General features: G+C 40.5%; 1 protein-coding gene across 1 annotated transcript in view; it reads right to left on the bottom strand.

The window, feature by feature from the left end:
- Positions 1–3,581: 3,581 nt before the first annotated feature.
- The window catches only part of ZCCHC24 (zinc finger CCHC-type containing 24), a 114,987-nt gene continuing 96,378 nt past the window's right edge, over positions 3,582–22,190 (bottom strand). The window contains exons 3-4 of the mRNA XM_082308972.1: positions 14,692–14,856; positions 3,582–4,264 (exon numbers count right to left, since the gene is read on the bottom strand). Coding sequence (XP_082165098.1) covers positions 4,151–4,264; positions 14,692–14,856 — 279 coding nt within the window. The 3' untranslated portion in view covers positions 3,582–4,150. The remainder of the gene's footprint in view (positions 4,265–14,691; positions 14,857–22,190) is intronic.

Raw genomic sequence — 22,190 nt, forward strand, 5'->3', positions numbered from 1 at the left:
GCCAAGGACAAATTCCATGTAAAATTTTCTGTCTGACTGAGGAAACAAATTGTGTTTAGTTTGGTTTTTGTTTTTATTTTTAAGAAATAAATTAAAGTTAAAAAATCTCCAAAGAGGGGGAAAAGAGAGGGGGGAAAAAAAAAAGTGTGTGCTGGATGTACTGGTAGGCAGTCAACAGCAAGCACCTGAGGTTAAAAATCTAGTTTGCCAAATAAATGCACAGAGCCAAATTTCTCTCAGGTGTTGTCCTGTCCCGTCTCGTCCCGTCTCCCCCGCGCCCCCCCCCCCCCCCCCCCCCCCCCCCCCCCCCCCCCCCGAGAACATTCAATTTAGAGATGCTTGTATTGATTTACAACTCTACTGATGCTTGCTTCAGTCTGGTACGACTGTCTAAAAATGCCTTCAAGGATTACTAGCTGATGTTCTAAATGCGGAGCTGGTTAAAGAGAACATCAGGAAGCATTCAGAAAAATCTAAGAGGTAAATCACATCATCTTCTTTTCAGTCAAAAATTTGAATTTTTAAGTTTTTTTTCCAATTTGGAAAGAGTTAGTTAGGTCTATAGGTGAATTATCTTTGGGGGCGGGGAAGAGAAGAAATTTACATTCTGTAATCAATGTTTGTTTTTTTCCTTTTTTGAAATCAAAATTCTGACATTTCCCTTCTGTGCCATTAACTAAAAGCCAATGGTCATAAGCTCTTGTACTTTGCTTATGTGGATGTGTTTTTCCAGCAACGCACAAACGACGTACAGACGAGTGTGGACCAAATGCCCGGGGCTGAATGCTACAATCCTATGAGCAAACCTCACGCAGGGAGGGACAGAGGAACACTCCCCTTGTGCCACCTTGGCACTGCCACCTTCCCCAGGCACCAGCTCATTAGGGAGACACGGTTTCAGCCCTGTTCAGCAAGGACAGAAAACAAGGGGATGCCCTCACACGGCTGGGGGGAAGCCGGAGTTCAGCGTCATGGTTGTGGCTGCTCCCCAGGGACCCCCAGTCACTCTCCCTCCCCACCCTGCTTTTGGCAGGGATGGCAATGCAAGGAGGCTGCTTCCAGCCCTGGGGTGCCCAGGGCCTGATTGCATCCACGTCCCACACCGGGATGGATTTGTGGCCTACAAGTTAGGCAGTACAAGCTACTGCAGTGTCGTTTCTTGCTTTCCTGGGCTTTTTGTTCTTTATCTGCTTTTCCCCTATGTAAGTGCCAGGGGAAATCTGTTTTCCTCCTCGTTATTTCAGATATGCTAAATATTATTTAAATACTCTATATATCTGCTGCCTAGGAAAATATCAGTGATATAAATATTGAACTCTCGTCAGTATGCTTTTAAGAATTATTATTCTACACCTACAGACATTAATTGTTTTAAAATTGATCACATGTATTTTTAGGAACCTTATTTTAAAGTACAACCTAAAAATCCATAAGCTAAAGGCATTGCCATGCAGTGTTGAATCTGGATAAACAATTTTTAACAGGGCACTGTAATGAAAATAGCAACAATTGCATATGATGGTATCTTTTAGTTGGTCTTTGTTCAGAAGCTGGTGGTGTGCTGTATGTTGATGTAGCTATATCAAGGGATGTGCTATGTTACTGATCTAGTGGTTAGCATAAGATGGAAATTATTTCGACACAGAAAAAAAAATGGTTCATAGCAACAACTTAGTTTCAGGGAAAAAATAAAATAACATTTTCCCTTATCTTCATCTAAGGGGGTTTCTCTACATGTCCTTTAGCTGGATGTGAAGCATCCTTTTTTTTTTTTTTTTTTTTTTAATGTACTATTAAGTGCTCAGGAGGAAAAAATAGATCTGGTTTAGTATGTGTCTCTTTCAAAATTACTTGTGCTTGAAACAAACTATCGAGATTAATACTAGAGGTCAAGCTTTGAGAATCTACCCCTAGATTTGCCTGTGTATTTTCTTATTCTTATTTGTATGGGCAGATTAGTATCTTTGTTTAGAGAATTTGTCTCTAAGGTAATTTTTGAGTCTGTGCAAAAGAATGTGTTTCCACTTGAAAATGCTAAAACTGCATATCTTCACTGAGGCAACTGAACTGTTATTAGTGTTAACTTTCAATAATATTATTTTCAGCTATTTTAGTCAATGGAATTGCCAACTGGGCAAAACTAGTTTTGAAGTGATTAATTTAGTTAATAGTATTTTAGCATTACATAGCACTTTTCATCCAATGATGTCAAAACACTTATAGATATTAAGTAAGCCTCACAACTCTCCTGTGAGGTAGGTATACTAAAGTATTATTATCCCCATTTTGCAGTTGGGGAAACGGAGGTCCAGAAGGATCTTGTGACTTGCCCCAAATCGGGGAGCTAATGGAAGAGCCGTGGTCAGAAGCCAGGAGTCCCAACATTTATCCGTTCTTCCAACCAGTAGGCTGGGCACTTGGGCTATCCATAAATAATGAAGTTGGCGAGATACATACATGACACTACCACCAGAATAAGCAGAAACAATTTTGCCCCGCTTAGAGCAAAGCAGGGAAATGGCAAAAGTTTCACCCCAGAGTAAATTTGTAGAGCTTCACATTTCCTATATGAATACTCACTGTAAGTTTTCAATTAGCTTTACAAGAGCTTGACTGTACACATTGGTAACATCCTGCTATAACTTGGCATAAAACCCCCTCTGTCTTAGCATTATGGAATTAATCCTCAAAACAAATTTAATTCACATCAAGTTATTTAGAATGTAAAGTATTTCAATTAAGTATCATTCACACAAATCGATCTCTCTAAAGGAAACTTCATAAAAGTAGAAGTTGTTGATTAAAAAAACAAACAAACATTATCCCTGTAATTTTTTTAGTGAATAATGCAAGTGAATTGTGTGTTGTGTCCTTTTGCCAATGTACTCTTATGTTGACATACAAACAGGATACTGTCTCGAGGTACTTTCAGTTCATGATATTTCCCAGTCCCTGATGAGATACTTCTTTGCAGCAGGATGCCCCTGCACAAAGTTCTACCTGAAATGGGACAACAAAATATAACTCCTACATTTCTCCTCAGGTATGTAGGTGTTTCAGGAAGACATAAAGAGGGAAGGTTATGTAGAGTGTTCTCCATGCGTCAAAACACCCCTATGGCTAACAAGTTTTACGTTATAACAAATTTGTACAGTAGAAAACAGGACATAAAAATATTTCTGGAAAGTGGCTTTAAAACTATTATAAATAGTAAGTTTGGCTAATCTTTCAATTAAGGATTTTGGGGGCAGTTTTAAGTATTCTTATCCCCCCTTATTCACAGTAAATTTAGTGTGCTTGTGGCCTAATGAACAGCCCATACACATACAGGGACCATTTCAGCGGGATTATATGACAAGAGAAGGATCTGTTAGTCACACAAGCAAGCCAATTTTGTCTCCTCCAAAAACCTCTTGGAATCCTTCCTGATGCTCTGGGTCCCATTATGGCATTCCCTTTCTACCCAACCCACACCCTCAAACAATTATTCACTTTTTTTTGCCACATCCTGCAAAAATGATTTTGCCTAAGCCCTGCCCAAGCAATGGTAACAAATAGAAAAAGTCCAAGAAAGCAGCAGCACAAAATTCTCAGACTTTCTAAAACTGGGAAAACAATGATTTTCCTTCTTTTATGCTGTGGCTTGTTTCATCTTCCTTTGTCTTGTCATATAATATGAATAATGCTCACGTTGTGGGTGAGTACTTGCAATTAGTGGCCCCACAGTTTTTTAACCTCTGCAAAAGCCATACATATAACATATATTCCTTGTGACTATTATACCTTGCCTATTGAATAGTACTTCATTTCACCTGGCCGTGATATAGGGTCTGTGTAAACAATCAGCAGAACCTGCAACCGCAGTTCTGTTGTGAACACTATCAGTAATGCTTTATATATGTGTGTGTACATATATATATAAATTTACATATATATGTATGTATAGAAATCGTAGTCCTGTAAATACCTGTTGCATGCGTGTGCATGCACAGAAGAAATGTTACATTCTATTAATGGTAAGGCATATTATTAGATAGGCAATATTGGCAATTATTTTAGCTTTTATCTTGATTTGTTGTGTTGCTGTTGATCGCATGCTGCCAGAGGATCTTTAAGGATGATGGGGACGGGAAGAGGCCACTTCGAAGGTTTATTGCACACGGCGGCAGTAGTAGCCCAAAACTTTGCACTTCTCACACAGATGCTGGGGATGTTCTTTGCTCTGATCCGAAACATCCAGGCCATCCGGCTTTTCCAGGGGTCTCTGTAGCGAAGGGAAGGAAATCAGATTAGATCCAAGGTTTTGTCACTGTTACTCTTTATTAGGCATGTGAAGCCTACTTTTATGCTTAACTGAGCTTTCTCCTAGTAATTATAAAGGCACTGTATTTCTTTCCTGAAGGGATGAAATATTTTTTCAGCTCTGCATTGGTTCAGAGTTGCCTCACAACTTAATGTCATTCTTCTTCATAAAGGTGGTGGTAACTTTGTTACAGACAAATTACTAAAAGATTCAACTGGGGACTATATTTATAAAAGCAGTAGCACAGAAGAGTTTATTCTCTTGGCTCCAGTAACTGAGATGTCCCAAAGGCATTAACACCTCAAGCATGGGAATCCCATTACCCAGCAATGCCAGCAGGGCTTACCAGTGTTAGGATTAGCTGCTACGACAAGAAGAAAACTGTTTTACCCGTGCACAGATATTACATAGCTAAACGAGGTTTTCCCAATACTCAGTCCCATATATCTGAGGCTGAAATTTTTGAAGTAGAGCAGCTGCAAGGCTATTAATAAAAAAACCCCAAACAACCCAACCCTCCCCCAAAAAACCCCTAACCTCACAACACAACCCTTTGCCCTGAACCTGAGTAATAAATTGACTATGTATTTTTAATAATATTTGTGAAATCACAGGGTTGGAGGTATATTTGGCAAAACAAGGAATGAAACTGCTTTATTTTTAGTAGATCTTTGTTCTTTAATTTTCCATGACATGTAAAGGGTTTCACAATCATTCTGAAAATAATATACCCATGTTAAATATTGCAGTAAGGTTAAGTGTTTGGAAAGTCTAATAGGTAGAGAGGTGATATGATGTTCGACCTCACATCTCTGAAGTGCACTATTTGTTTGACAAAACAAACAAAATTCCCTAACTCATAATTTCTCTGTTTTTGTGAAATGTACCTGAAAGACTATTTCATTGCACAGTGCCTTCCCATGATGACAACAGTTGTTGTGTGGGAATTGTGGTAGAGACAGCATGTGGTGTGAGGTCTGAAAACAAGCCATAAGCTTCCCTCTGTTCTCACAGGGATACTAGACTCTTCCTTATCTCTTCAAAATCTGATTCTTGGAGCAGGGGGTGGATAAATATAAATGGCCATAATTTTGTAATTTATCTTTTCACACCTTTCCTAAGTCCTAAAGACTTTCCTTTGGCTGTAAAATCTTAAAGTACACCTGATCATCTAAGTTTTCATTTATAAGAAGTTCTTCATTCCAAAGCCACCCACCTGACACCCTGTGGACAGGAAGAAGAGAGATATTCAAAGCTTTTTTGGGGGGCTATGTAACACCGCAAAAACAGCTCATAATCCAGAGAATAGAAGGGTTTCTCAGCTCTCTGAATAGCTAAAATAAATAAGACAAAATATGTTCTATTATCCTGAACAAGGGATGTCTGCAAATTCTTGCTTGGTTGTATTGGATTATAAGTGCAACACTCTTATTATATTGCACAGCTAGTAAAAACAATATATTGGAGTAATTCAGTGGTGATTGCCAATGGTTTGTTACTGATTCAATGTTCTTAACCATGATATTGCCTAAAGTTTTGTCTGTCCTGGGCCACATATTATATGTCTTTGAGTTTAACTTCATTTACAATTTAATTGCAAATGGGATTTCCTGTATCAGGTAGGGGATAAGGAAGGTAGATGGACCCCTCATCTCCTCTAAATCCTTTAACCTCCCCTTGCAACCCCACTGAGTTTGAATGACTTGTTGGAAGTCAGTATGTTTAGGATTTGAGATCAGAAGCAGCAATCCTGTTTCTAGGCTTGCAACCCAACCACTGGTGCAGGCAGCGCTTCTGCTACAACGCAGACAAGTTGAATAAGTTCATTTGGTCAGAAAAACTGTCCTTCTGCCTTTTCTACCACTTATTCCACCAACAGCTGCCCACAAATTTTCTTCAAGAATTTGCATTACATAAATGTAGTCAAAGATGATGCTCAGGTTCAGGAGTCCCAGGAGTTAATTTATGCTCCTCAGTGGAGAATCTGGGTTTTGAAATGCTGCACTTAAAACAGGCTATTCGACTCAGCTCTGATTGCTTCTACATGCTAGCTGTGCTCTGATTAAAGAGAAAAAATACAGCAGTTATCATGTTTATTGATATAAGCCAGATTTTTTTTTAATATGCAAGGCCTTGGGAATCATTTTTCCTGGAAATAGTGCAAAGGACATTGGGAATGCCTTGAAGCGCCAAGAGTTTTTGGACGGTTTTCAGAAACAATAGCTCTCCGTGGTTTGCTTTCCCCCTGCGTTGATTGAGCTCAGCTTTTTGGCCTGCAAAGCATTTCGATTTCAGAAATGTTATTGTTACCAGCGTGTTATGACACAGAGGCTGGAGAGAGAGGGGTTACAAATGCAGGAAAGCAGGTTGCCAAGGGCCAGCTGGAAGAAGCGGAGCTGAGCGGAGCCCGGGCTACGTTTCTGGTGAGGCGGTGCAGGGCTCAGGCTTCGGAACTGGTAATGTGCTTGCATGGTTAGTGTCCCAAAAACACTTCAATCCAACTTTTGCATAAAATGAAGTCCCAGCTTATCTCTGTTTGATGTTTTCTCTTCATGGGTTTCTTGCAAGACAAAAAAACCCCTTCAAACACCCCGAGAAGCAACTGTTCTTGTCCTGCTGCTATTTGCCTGTTACTAATTGTGGAGGAGTTTAAAGTAATAACCTTACACCCTTGCAACCTTTCTTACACTATGCTGAAAGGGTAGGATGTTAGACAGCCAAAGGAGCTGTGTGTCCATCAAGGTTGGACTTCCTTGGCACAGGATGACCTTGGACAATTCTCTCCAGCTTTGACATGATGGAAGCAGAGGGAAGGAGAAGACGCAGGCACAAGAGGGGTGCGGCAGGGTCGGGCTGCTGCACACTGTGTATTCATTTTGGGGATTGCCTGAATTATGCAGAAAATCTGAATAGCTGAGGAGGCTGCAAGAGTTCGGTGCTGCTGTTGAGAGCCTGGTAGCATGAAAACTCAGCCATGCATTTGGAGAGAGTGTGGAGAACGGGACAGGCTATTTGGCTGAAAAAATAATTCCTTTCCTTAGAAAGAGGTGAAATGGAGCTTGTGAAACAACAGAAAATCCTCCTATGTTTCTCTGGGAAAGGTATACTTCTTTTCCATTAAATAGAGAGCTTAAATATAATACTTCAATTTTCATTGTCTTTTTTTAAATGCAAGCATCCAGGATTTGGCAGTTCATATTTTCAGTAAAAACTACGGGGATGGGCAATGTTACATTCTTCATTTTTGTGCGTCTTTCTTTAATTTTCTCCTGGTAGTTGCCAGGTGGAAATAATCTTGTGCATCTCTACCAGGAAAGCATTTGGTGGTAGTGACTAAAGCTGTTGCCTCAGGGGAACGAAGCTGAAATAAATTTGAATTTATATAGCAATTCCTGTCCTGCAAATTAACTTTTGATTGTGAACTATTGCTGTCCCAGTCTACATGAACTGAATGAACTCTGCATTCCCCACAAGTCAGTTAAAAAGCCAAAATACTCAAAACAAAAAGCTCGCTCTCATGAAGTGTTAGGTGTCAGAGAAAACGTCACTAGGACATCCTTGAGGAAAATCGCTTCCACTAAGAAGCAGAATGTAATAATGTGGCTGCTTATGTCTGTATTTAGAAGATTGACTTTTTTTTTTTTTTTCACTGTAGAATGGATCAATTTGATTGCACCACTGATGCATAAAGGATCGCACCAAAATTGAAATGTAAGAAAACACTTAAAAATAATTTTCTGGACTCATTGCCTCAAGTCTTAATGGAGCAAATGAGATGATTAAATGACGGATTAGATATGTGAATAGAAATGGATTCTACAACTATAGTTGGCAGGCTAATTGTTAGGTTAACAGTCGTAAGGAGTCATAGCTAGCTATGCTTCCCTCAAGACATACATGCTACCATGAATGTGTAAATTTTTAGTCCAATAAAAAATTATGCACTGGGGAAAAAGGGTGAAATGCAGTGTGCCTTCTTGAGCAGCAGATCCTCTGCTTTTCTGTCTGCCTGGGGGGAACAGGGAAGTTAACGAGGCCCTCTGTTGTCACTGTGGATCCGAGAGGCAGTGATAAGAAGGCTGCAGATGAGAGGCATGATGCTCAGAGAGAGCAAGCAGCCTCTGTCAGCAGCATGCCTTTGGGACAGGCAAGCTAGAAATGAATGATAACAGCAAGAGCTAAATGGTGAAAACCTCTTTTTAGAGTTCAGAAGCAGCAGTCTGGGGTGATCTGCATTCTCGCTGCGGAGCACACAAGTGTGGGCATGATGGGGAGGGTTTATTAAATCTTAAGAGTCAAAAGATCACACTTGTAGGCCTGAGGCTGTTAAAAAGTTTATTGGGCTTGAGTGATCAGACCCATCTCTCCCCATACTGAGAGAAGAGAGGTGTCTGTGGATGCATCTGGGTATGGGAATTGTGATGGGACCATCACATTGCCCCTGGAAGTAATAGCTTGGATATCATGAAGAATGTATTTACATACCAAATTATTTCCAGTCCAACAGTAAATTCCTGACAGCTGGAAGAAAATAGTGTCCAAGAGGACAAGTCGGTCACCAGATGGCTGGTTCTGCACCAGTGCAACAGCTGTCATCACAAACAGCACTGGAGTTCGCCACAAAGTCAGAGAAGAAGCCTTGATAAGAGGCCAGCCAGGAAGCAACCACAGGCGCAGATGTTGCCGCTATAGTGGGCAGGGGAAGAAAATGAGAATTCAAAGCTTGGCATCTGGGCTGTTACAGTGCCAAGAATGCTAGTGAATGGCTGTAAGGACTGGCTCCATTGCTGGAGCAGGGTAAGAAGGAGCATAAACAACTACAAAATCCAAATTTCTTGGAAGAATAGGAGGTAGGTTTAAGTCCCATCTGAGACTTCTGGTTATGTTTAGAGTAGCTAAAGCAACTACCCAGGAAATGGCTTTTGGAATAGCCATAGAGCAGCTTTGTCAGGGTAGTTCTTTGGTCTTCCATTCCTCAATAAGACTTGAGCTCAACTGGCCTCCAATTTTTGCCCCATGTCCTGTGAATTCCTGTAAGCACTCCCATGGTGAGGTTTACTGCTTGAGGTATGTGGTGGAAATGTAAAAGGAGGAACACAGTGGTACAATTTAGTCATGAAAACAAAAATGCATGCAGAGCTTCCTTGGGACAAGGAGCAGTTTTGCAGCTCAGGTGTGAGAGCCACCTGATTCCCCACTCGGTGGATTAGTTGGGGAATGAATGGCAGCAGCCCTGCTATCAGGCTCTTGTGATACTTCCTGTAATACATGCTGCACCATCTCTCTTAAATGCAGAGATTTAGAGCTGTATTTATAGAGCACTCTGAAGTATATACACAGCTGTAAAATTGCTGAGAAGACTTTTCCTGCCCCAGAGAGATTAAAAGCTCATTCTCACAGATAGGGTATGTGGACTAAGAGTGCAGGGCTGAATTGAGACATTCCTTGTGGGGAATTGGCATGGGATCATTTCCTGGAGTGAAATGAGCCTCCAGGAACAAAGAGCAGGTGGCAGGGAAGTGTGGCTGCTCTCCTCTCCAGGGACCCACTAACGAAAGGTATGCATAGGAAATCAAGATTTGAGCATAGCTGCACAAGCCATTCACAGACCCAGCATATGTGCTTGAATGGCTACCCCAGAGCTGTCCAGAGTGGAGATGATTATCTTCAGTACTCCGGTATTGTTGCCTGAGCCAGTTACATGGGAGTACTCAGGCATAAACCATCACTTGTGAGACATTGTGGGTAAGCCCTACAGGAATGAAAAGTTCATAGATTGAGGAAAGTAACTAGGGAAGATGAAAGAGAGATGGAGATGAGGACCGGAGAAAAGGGGGAGTCTGGGAATTGAGAATAAGCTCCTAATTCACTCCAATGAATGTCAAGCAATCCTGAATATAAGGATTTCTTTTTTTTTTTTTTTTTTTTCCTCCTAAATTGGACAAAGCATCCCAGTCCCCAATATTCAGGATGATGTAGCAAAGCTTGGTGGCCCATGTGGTTATATTTCAGCTATTGAATAGACTCTACAGAGGTTGATCTATTTGGTGAGAAACTGGGGGAATGCAAAGATACTTTTCCATCCTCTGGTATTGCCAAGTAAGTATCCTCGGAGGTGGTTGCTGTGTCTTGTCCTATATCCACACTTTCCTGTAAGTGCCTTCTAATGCCCAGGATCAGATGTGGCATAGGGGAGTTTCATGTGATCTGGTATGAGTTTTCATTCTGTATATACTGTTGTGAATGGAGACTTTTATAATATGCCCTCACCTGGGAAATGTGGCACTTGACAGGTTTTAGACATCGTCTGAGTTGTTTGCAGTTAAGTAATTTTTGTAGTTTTGGAGGCTCTTGTAACTTGACATAAGGCTAGTTGATGTTGAGGAACCAACAGTGATTTGCATCTGCTGATAAAATGACCAATAATTTTTTTAATAATGTTCAAGATAACTTTTTCATCTGTTAGGCTGTAATGATATGTTTACCAAACGGTAGGGCAAGGAGTAAGAAAAGGAGATAATGAATTTCCAACATATTGCAGAGAAGAAATATTGACAAAATTGTTTTGAAGTAGAAAGAATTTATTTCACTAGAGGTAAATAGTGTCTGAGCTTGAATGTCTGTCTGGCTAGTTCATCTGGGTTTTGTTAAATTAAAAAAAAAAACCCAAACAACTACTTGCAGATTACTTGTACTATGATCATATCACATAGTGTGATGACTTTGCAGTGAAAGAATAGACACTACAAAGCAATATTGATTTCTTTCTTGAATAGAGTTAAAATGGTACAAGAGAAGAAATGGCTTCTAGAGAGAGGCAGCATCTTTTCTTAGATGAATTTTTTAAGTTGGACAAACCGTCTAATGGAAGATTCAGATCAGAGTGAAAATACTCTGATCCCATATAATGAAGGCAATAGAAGCACATAATTAGCTGAGGACATACACTAATGCACTGAGAGGGGAAAAAAAGTGATTAATAAAAACTTCTAGAAGTGCATAGGAACTCAAACATGAATGAGGACTCTCCTATGGTAGGTGCCAACAAAGTATTCAAAATCTAAAGAATAAATAGGAAATATATACAGAAAATGTCAAGGTGGTGTAGCAGTGCTAATTAAAAAAAAAACCCTACTAAAACACTCACCTGCACAATAACATTTTTTTGTGCTTTAACTCTCAAACTAGAAATATTGGACTTTTATGAAATATCTTTCACTGTGCTTTTACAAAATATAGTCATTAGTGTAAAAGTACTGGTGACTGGGTAGAGAATATTTTCCAGAATGGTGCAGAACAACACCACGCTGACAAATGTTTAGAGAGAGTCTGGTGTGGAGCTGGATGCTTGGGCAAAAAACATGTATGGGTTAGCAAACACTAGGCTCTGTCAAGAAGCAGCGCTGACCTCAGGCAGCCTAAGTTAGCTCTCCTTTGCTGCTGGCTCTGTGCATGAACTGATGCTGTTTTCTTTACTGTCTGGCTATTGCTGGTATGTTTAATCAGAAGCAGCACAAGGCATCTCTGGAAGAATGAAAAAGAATAGAAAGAATGATGATGGTAACACTGAGAAATAGAAGCTGAAGGAGGTGAGGCAGAGACAATAGGACGTAAAATCTTTCAACTCAAAGCTGTAAGTTCAAATTTTGGCAAAGAGCACTAGTGACTGGCTGCAAGTTATTTAGATCTGGAAGCCTAGTTGAAATGCACTCTTGTCTTGAAGATCTCAAATAGCTGCAATACCTACTGGTGGGACAAAAACACACGGATAGCTAAGAAGAGCAAAGCTCTTCCACATCCTGAGTTATGGTGTCCTTAGGAAACGATGTGGAAACATAGTGATGGGGGTCAGCTGTAGAAACCTGCACTGTACATGCTGTGATTATTCCCTGGGAAACACCATGTATATGGCTCCAAGGCAAGCACAGCTTATGGAAGCACCTGCTGCCTTTCCACAGTGTATCTTTGACTTCAGCACTGCTATGCAGATTAGACTCCTCCAGCCCTGCCACAAAGGGCAACTCTGCCCAAGGGGCTACCTTCAAACCTTCTTTACTACAAAATATGCATATTCCCAAGTCTATAATACCTCTTGTATAGTTTGGATGGGATACCTCTTGAGAGATTTCATGTGACCCTTTGAACAGTAACATAAATGATGGAAAGAATTTAGAAGAACACGGTAAATATTTATAAACTTGTGTTATAAATCAATGGTCTTGTAATTTCTCTCACCCTCAAAACTGTACTTCCATGCATGTGATAAATGACTTCATTGCTCAGCCTGGATTTTGGTGTAGTTGCCTACACAAGCTGTCTAAACAGAGGCAAGGAATCGGAGACCTTGGAGGCTTTGAGATTGTCTTATATAAGTTAGTGAAAGAAAATTGCTTAGCTTTCCTTCCACATATATGCTTCCGCAAAAGAAGAGGTCCTTGCTCTTTCTCACTTGCAATATAGTTTCTAGTCACAGTTTTGTCAGGGAAATTAGACTGCAGTTTCTAAAGATGACCTCTTGTTTTCAGGTTTGGAATCAGAGTGGCATTAGCCCAGAGAAAAGGGAATGGATCACATCATCTCAGCTGGCCAAAGCAACAAAGATATTCACTGGCTCAGCCAGGGAATTGTACCAGTTCACTGTAAAGTAGAACTCCCCCCATGATAGAAAGAAGGGATGATCATCTCATAATGAAGTACGTCAAGTTTAAATGAAGGCTTCTGCCACAAGCATGGCAAGCTTAAAACGTTACATTTTAACTGCTATTCATATTGCTTCAAGGTACTAGCAATTCTAAATCAATATTTTGGCTGCATATTGGAATGCAATGTTGCCATAGAGACTGAGCCAAATCTTGCCCTTAGAATCAGATGAATATGCATATGTGTACAAGAGGAGGAAATATAGTTGATTTGATATTCCTGGTTGGGATAAAGCTTAATAAACTTATTTGTATCTCTTCTTCCTGCTTGTTGCAATGATTTTCAATATTCTTCTGTCTTTTCATCATAATGAAGTCACAGTATCCTCCTTTAGGATTTTTTTTTTTCTGACACCCTCCCCCCAAAATCTCATGAAATGGTATGAAGTGTTCCTTATGAGCCCATGAAAAGAGTTTTTTATAGGAATTTTGCAAGTACTTAGGTAACTAATGAGACACCTAAGGCTCCTGATGGAATTTCCTTTGCACCTATTCCAAGTACATCCAAATGATCTGTCTATGGTTTGAGCAGTCTCTCTGAGTGGGCAGCAGGTAACTTGACCCATGCAGAGCTCTGTTTATTACTAAGATTCAGCTAGGATGAATTATACCTGAGGCAAATCACACCTCCCAAACTCCTTTAAAAGAATTCTCACCTTTTCCATCCACAACAGTTTTCTGCAATACAGCAAAATCCCCCTCAAATTTTTCCATGATGGACAAGTTTATTTTTCATGGGGTTGTCAAAAGTGACTTTCTGCATGAAAAGTCAGCTTTGACAGCCAGTCTGTAGCCTGGTTTGTCAGGGAAACAAGGGGTATGAGCTCATGCAGTTGGTCGGTCTGTCTTCCACTAAAGACCACTGAACTGCTTGACTGCTTGTGACCAATTCTGGTGGGATACAAGCAGGAACTGACAGTCAGTTTTCCCATCGTGAGCTGGAAATGCAGGAAATGACCTCAAGGGACAGATGCAACTGCAGTCTCCAGGGAGCAGGAAGGAAGGCTGTGTGTACCATGTGAGCTATGGCTGACAGGATGGTAGATACAGCTTTCCTAGCACAGCTACTTCTTAGACTTGGCTCTTTCAGCCTAATAAAAGGCTTTCTCTTGAAGTTCTTTGCTTAGGCATTACTTGGTATTATGGAAACCAAGAAACCTCTCTTTAACCAGGCTGTCTTGCTTTAGTATCATTAACCAAGGAATTCTGTAGGTAGGAGCCATGCTTAGTATTGTTCTCTTTAATCACTAATCTTTATAGATAGACATAGCTCCTTCACCAGATCCAATCTTATTTCAACAGGTGAAAAAAGTAGTACACATGAAATAACTCCACTGACACCAGTGGAATGAAACATTAAATTGGTGTAAATACGAAGAGAATCAGAAGAACTAGGAGGTCCATTGCTACTGCTGAACTTGTTTTACTCCATCTCAGGTTATAAGGCTTCACAGTCTGTTTCTGTAATAAAGGCGGGTAAAGATTTTGTTTTGGAGGTATTTTTTTCTGAAAGATAGGATATTTGAATTTTGCAACTCCAGGACTGAGAACAGCAGCTCATCTGGGGAACAATTTTTTGTAGTGTGTTGTAGTCCACATCAAGTCCTGTTTAAGTCTTACCCATGCTTTACAAATCAAGAGCATTCCTAGTTCCAAGCCTGTACACCTGCAGGTCTGCACTTCTCCTACCTGTTTGTGAGGATAAACATTAATGTGGCACTTGATACATTCTTGTCCCATGTTAGCCCAGGAGTTTCCACTCATCCATTTTCTCTTGCATTTGGGGCACTTATATTCACCGAAGCAGCGTTTCTTGCCCTGGTATGGAGTCAGGCCTTCTCCTTTCGGACGAGCCTACAAAAAAAAAAAAAAAAGAGAAGTAGCAATGAATGACCAAAAAGGGGTGTGGGGGAGTAGTAGAAAAGTAAGTTTGTTTGTTTTTGTTTTTGTTTTTTTTTAATTAGGAGACTTTGGGCAAAAGATGCTGGAAGCACACATGAGGGTCATACCTCCTTAATGAAGAGTTCATATGTTGAAGCTAGAGTTTAACAGTTCTGAGAGTTACTTCTGTAAGAAGCATTCAAAAGTTCAAGAAGACTTGTAACACTTGTGACACTGAACATAGTATTTAGTAATATGCCCGTGCACTTTTTGCAATGAATAGTTTTAATATCCATTTCATTATGATAAGATCATCTCTATTGGGTACTTGGCAGTGATACGTTAACAGTTGGACTCGATCTTAAGGGTCTTTTCCAGCCTTAACGATTCTATGATTCTATATTGCTAGTATTAGATATACCATCTGGAGAAGTAGTTCACTAGTAAAGGACTGTATTTCTTAACTAGATCCTTGTCTATTCCCTGTTAGAACCTATAATTAAGAAAACTTTTTTATAATTCAGCTTTGCACAGCTTCTAAACAATGAAATATTGGCAATTCATTATTTTGTGAATATGCATTATTATATGGGAGTGCACAAACTAGCATTGAGTATGAAGGAAAGACATGTTTTTGATTAGTGGAAATCATTAATTTAATGAACTTCATTTGGTTTCTTGCTCTTGGTAAACAGTTTCACTGATTTCTACATTTTGAAAGAAATAGGAAGGGATTCTCAAATGGACTGTTGTGATGTCTAAATGTTAAACATCCCCTACAGAAAGCCTTTTTATCTAGGGAAGCTAGTAGAGTAGACAATGATCTTATACAAACACTGTTTTTATTTTTTCTAAATACACTCACTGAAACTGTGTGTTGTACTTAACAAAAGTATAGTAAGGTACATAATATACTAATATGTTAAGATGAAGATGAGAGTACTGCATACAGCTGTCCTGAAGATAGTTGTAAAGATGAAGCCGTTTTCCCAGAGTCTCTAGCAGGTGTTGAAATACTGCCCATGTATTCACTGTATTTTGTTTATTGTTGCCTAGAGGGAGGTACTTTGCCTGTACAGTGGCAGAATGGTATGATCACCTATCAAAGGATTCTTTGTCATTTATTTACATGTCACGCCTCTGCGGCTTTTTTTTTTTTTAAGGTTTCCAGATGAAGTTTACAGAAGTTAAATGACCCATCATGCTGGGAAAGGGATTGTTTTTGTTTCGGGAGCTTGTACGATTTCTCAGTATGTAGGTCCAAATTGCTTCCTACATGAAAACATGGGTTGAAAAAGCAGGTGGTTGGCAGGAGCTCTGAGACGTGAGCTCCTGTGGCTGATGGAGATGGTGTATGCTGCGTTACCTCTAGGGTTGCACGTGGGACCAAGTGGGAAAGGAACACTGAGTGCGCTCCACCCTGCACACTGGCAGGTGGAAGAGGAGCAGGAGGACCTCAAACCTACTCTAGCATCTCTTTTTTTTTTTTTAATCTGTAGTGTCAGTAAACAACATTCTCTATTTTTCATGCTTGTTCCTCAGCATAGCAATATTCTTCTTTAAAAGATCAGATGCAGTAGCAACCTCCATTACAAACAGGCAAACACCTATAATAATTAGTCAATCTGACAAGCCACTGTGAATATTCTGGCTCACAGCAAAGACGAAGCTGACGCTAGGACACGCATATTTACAGAAGTATTGCACAGAAGAAAAAAAAAGTGTTCATTGGTATAATAAGAAACATTTGGACTTCCATGACTAAATGAGTGCTGGCAGGCACCCAGTGTGTATCTTCTGATCCATGGTGTCCCTTGATAAGGATGGGAGATTGTAACTGAATGTAGGGCAGGAAAATGTCAATTTATGGAGACATCCTTATTCTGGACACTTAATTTGACTCTGCCTCTGAGGAATTTGTAGCACAAGTCAGCGTAAGAAGGAGCCATATGCTTTCTTCATTTAGAAATTCTCATGGAATTGAACAGGAACTCTGGGTACAGAGAGCTCCCATGATTGTGAGACATTCACCTTCCTCCTGAGGCATCACAGGTTGCTTATTTGTAGTTTCAACTGGGGCTATGTTATTGAACAGAAGACTAGAGTTATTTCTGATTCTCAGTTTCAGTGACACTCTACTTATAAACTCTTCCTGCAGTCAGACCTGGAAATGCACCTTCATTACCCCTACTAAGAAGCAGTCCTTTCAGAAAACATGCAGATCACAAAGTGCATTGTTTCCAAAAGTAATAGCACCGACTTTGGAGACAGAGCGTGTCTGAGAAGTCTTGTAAATGTTTACAAACAGTATTTAAATGTAACACTCCCACTGCAATATGTTGTGCCAGCCATAAAGAGCATTTAAACATCAGACTCCCACAGCAATATGTTGCGCTAGCCACAATTGCCACAATTCACAGACAGGGGAAATGTCTAGAGATGGCCACTCTGAGCAGGCCGATAACTGTAGGTTTCTCCAGGTCAGGTAGCTGACTTCAGAGATGCCAATGCCCTGAAATGCTCTGCCCTCACAAATGCACAGGAGGGCACTGAAGATGCTAGTTGGTGAAGTCCTCTGTGTGTACAGCTCGGCATCAGAAATGGAGGCTTTCCAAATTAGAAGCTACTTTTAAAATTTGGCTTCTCCAACTCGCTCAGTAAATCGGAAGCAGAACCAGGAAAAGAACACAGGAGCCCTGACTCTGGCGGTAATTTCCTGTTGTAATTGCTAGACTAAACTTCTGATTTATTTTTATTTTAACTTTTCAGCTGTCACAGCTCCCTCCTCAGTCAGTGACTTTAATTAATTTGCTGGCAAAGCTACAACGTTCTCTGTAGGTGTTTTGCTATTCTGCTTTATGGATGTTTATACTTTGCCCTAACAGATATTATTTTCCTTCCCATATCTTCAGTTTCCCAAACTGTGCCCCACAGGGAATTTGGATTCTCAAACAAACAAGCTCATTTTCTCTCGTGAGAAACATCATTAGGAAGCACTGACAGCAGCGAAGGCAACTCTCCAACTCCCTCCACCCTTCAGGTCTAAACAAAACAGAAATCTGTCAGTATTTGGTGGGAGGCAAAACCTGAATGAGATACACTAACGGCCTGAGAGGTCTGAGGCTTGAGGCTGGGTGGCGGCGTTTTTTCTTTTTGGGGTTTTGTGTGTGTGTGTGTGTGCGTCTGTGGCTTCAGCAGCAGCAGAGTTGAATTGCATAAACATTTCCAAGAAACAGCCTGCTCCTTGGCACAGAAGCAGCCAGCCCTGCCCGGCAGGGTGCTTGAGCACCCGGTAGCTCTGCGACAGAGGTGTCTCAGTGCTCATCCAGCTGGAGAGCAAGAGCTGTTTTCACTAAAGGTTTTTCTTAACTAAGTGCCAAAAAAGAGCAAGAAGACACATTTTGTCTTTTGGTATTAACCTAAATACTCCTATTTTACAAAATTTGGGATTTACCTTGTTTAAACCATTAACCTCCTATTCCTTCCCCACCCTGGCTTGATTTGAATGGTGTTTAATAGTAAACCTTGGTTGGTGTTTAGGTCCTGCAACTCCCTCACTGAGCATTATCTTTTCTTACTCTTTCTGCAGATAGGGATTCATTTATGTTCAGAGTTAACCTGGCAAAGTTACACCCCTATTCATAATAGCAAAATATTTTGTTGTTACCATGTTAACATATGTTGTCCCATTGCCTTTAGGCCCAGGTAGTCTTTGGCCTGGTTTCTACCCTTGGCTGCAAAAGCTTGGTGGAACCTCTGTCTTACTATGTTTGAAATAATATTCAAACTAGGTTACAAACCATAACGTGAACAAGGTTTTTAGGTTTTCAGCATTCTTTTTGTCTGGGGAGTTGACAATTTTATGCTTTAAACGCTGATTTGACAGGCTTATCCGTAAAACCAAAGCACCCAGCATTTCTCCTGCTATGTGACTGTATGGTTCTCCAACAGCTATATGTATCTTCATTCAGACATTTCAAAGATTATTTAATGCAGCCAGGACAGGTAGGCCTTTGGGGATGATCAAAACCAAACGGATTTTTCGAGAAGGACCAGAAACTAGCTATTATTTGCTAGTAAGTATGTCTCAATGTCCAGATCTAGGCCTACATAACGGATTCTTTGTGCTGCTTTGCCTTTGGAAATCAGCTGGGGATTTGCAGAAGGGAGAGCCTTCCTTCCCCAAGGTACCCCTGGGGTGGGAGCTGTGGCGGCCCAGAGCCCCTTCCTTCCTCGGGGCCCTCAGGCACAAACTGAATCCAGTCTTGGACTGGTGGTGTTAGTGCTGAGGCTGAGGGGGACTCCCTCTGGCCTTGAATTCGGGAAGCAGCATGGATTCTGTAACAGCCCTCGCCGGGCCCTCTGTCTGCTAGCAGTTAGCCAAATGAAAGGCCCTTGTCCTCTGATTCATGAGATGGTGATGCATCACCTCGGTCTTCCAGACAAATGCTAAGAGAAAGGAAATCATCTTTGCAGGTTTACCTAGCCGGTGCACGTGTTTGCCTTAGCTAGATCCAATGTATGTACAAAGCCACTATTTTTTTGTGTGGCACAGCAACAAAAATGACATTGATATTCCATCCTTCACTGACACCCAGCTGCCTCTATTTTTCATCCTCTTCCTTTCTTCAGCCAAAACCACAAATTGGCCATAATAAGATTTTAAAAGTGTTTAAGTTGAGCTTTTCTGCTGGTAACTGGCCAGCCAAGCTCTCTCACAACCTATCGGATTGTGCACCTCATGGAGGAATCTGCCAAATCACTTGGCAGTGACAGACATAATCAAGGACTCTTTGCTTTCCCTAGACAATTCTCTCGAAGTATCAGTTTGCAGAGTCAGCAAAAACAAAATACCCAACACCCTCCCCCCCCCATGCCCTGCTTAAAACTAGATTCATTATAAACAACAATGGGCAGAGTTCCCTCAAAGTGAAATGTAGAGGAAGAATGTATTTAACTCTTCTTCCCTCAAGTTTGTGTTACACAGCTGAAAGGTGTACAGCACAGGGGGAAGATGTAGTCAGCATGACACTGGTAGGTGGGTCCCCTTCCTAAAAGAACTCTGTGAGGGTCTGCTTATAAGGATACTTCATCAAATAAAGCAGAAAAGCAATAATAACAAAAAATAGCTGGATGCACTGACCGGCTCCCAAGTGGTTTGCTGGAGTGGGAGGGCTGAAGTTTAATTTTGAAATGTGAACCCTCTGACACTCTAAATTGTAAGTCAGCACAACTAGGAGATGGCGTTAAAAAACCTAGCGCTTTTGTTTTGCGCTACTCTACGTGCATAGTTTTGAGAAAGATGAAATGATGATGATAAAGCATACCCAAAATGTTCAATGAAAAAAGGAAAAAGAAAGTATTAGGACTGATTTGTTATACTGGGTGTCCTGGCATTCTAGTCCTGACTCTGCAGCAAGTTGTAGAGTGTTGGGAAATTCACTGAAGTCCTCTAACCTTTCTCAGCAATGTGTAGACAATGAGGACACATCTGCATGCTTATGCCAAAATGGCACATAAAAGGGAATCCTTAGATTGGTCAACTTTTTTTCTTTGTCCTTCCTGACTTTTGTATTCATTTAAATCTGAGTATCAACAGAATACGTAGACAGATACAGAGGTGATATGTTTAGAAAATGAATTCTAACATAGCTGGTCTATTTTTCCTTGCTGACTGTAGTCCACGTTGGTGGTGTGTGATGCTGGAGACTTCTGAGGTATTTAAATGAACTGTCGCTACATCTTTAATTAGTACATGCAATATAGGAAGAGCATCTAGGGGATACAGAAACCAAATTAATGCTTTGTTTCAGCCTTTTTGTATCTAGTATAATTTGTGTGTTAGTGATATGATGAGAACTCTTACTTGATATGGGTCAGTTAAAGGAAAAGGGGGATAACTGTCAGAAAGCAGACTCTTCATTACAGCATTACTATTTAAATAAAAACTTCTATTTGATTTACTGAACAATAGATATTATGGAACTTCTAGATGTGTGGGACATTCCAGACTAAGGATTTATGACAAATAAAATTATATCTGAGCAAGACACGGCTGAAAAATAAAGAAAACTTGTTTGTGTAGCTAACAGAGGAGGCCAATACGTGTTTTATTTGACTGGGATTTTCTTAAGGGTCTTGTCTGTCACAAGGCTTAGGGCTACTTCAGCCTCTGACTGGGGAGACTGCTGTATGGCTTTTATCATCACTGGAAGCATCAGGAATTTGCACCACTGCATTCATAGAAACAGACTCGTTCTTCACGGCAGTTGAAGCTCATCCGTGGTTATTGCTGATCTGAAACCTTCTATCACACTTGTAGCACTTCTGCTTTTAAATTCTGATCAAGGTAGGAGGTGGCTTTGTACTGAGATCTCAAATAATGAAACTATTACAGTCTGATAAAGTTGGTAGGGTTTCTCAGCATCTCTTCTCTAGGGCAGTATGTGTATTGTAGCCTTCCTGCTCACCGTCAGTGTGTTGGGCTGGGGAAAAGCAAACAATGAGTTGCTGGAGCTGATGCCTGGCCTCCCAAAGAAATGTAAAATTAAAGCAGGTAAGACCGCTTAGGTTCTCTGTGTGCCTGCTTGCTGCTCCAGGGGTCACAATATACCGTGCTCTTGCTAGTAGTATACTCTGTCACCTTACGTGGACAATAATTTCACAGTCAAGTGTATATAGAAGTTTGCTCCCACACACATATCTCCTTTCTTTATTTCATCTTCATACATGCACCTCTACTGAGCGTAAATATAGTCCTCTACTTTCTTGGCCCTGCAGTCAGTGTCTTTCTAGCAGGGTGGTGTTCAGAATGGAACACAATTCTCCAGGAGAGAGCATTAAACAAAAGATGCAAGTACGTGTAGTGCACAATCCAAAATAACATTAGTCTTTTTAGTTTGCTTGAACAAATACCCTATTTCTGCTGTTCCAAACATTTTCATCCCCCTAGTCTTACTCTTTGGGAAACATTTAAAAGTATATTGATTAAGCTGTGTCAATGAACTTTCATAGGTAAATTTTGAAATGGCAGAAGACCAATTTTATGTTTGTCATTTCAATATATGAGTATGTATCTCCTGGTTGCTTTGAAAAATCAGTGTTGTCAACGTATTGTATGTTAACTGTGATTTTGATCTCATTTCCACAATGGTAAACCAAGATTTGGCAGTATTTGTTACTAATAACACGCACATGGTTTCTGACGATGATTAAAGCAATAGGCATGGTTGTCATGGTCATGCTGATCAAAGTCTAGAAAACCAAGAAGCTGGCTTGGCAAACATTCTAACATTTAAATCAAAATC

This window comes from Platalea leucorodia (assembly GCF_965183815.1).
Source record: "Platalea leucorodia genome assembly, chromosome: 4".
In the NCBI taxonomy this organism is placed as follows: domain Eukaryota; kingdom Metazoa; phylum Chordata; class Aves; order Pelecaniformes; family Threskiornithidae; genus Platalea; species Platalea leucorodia.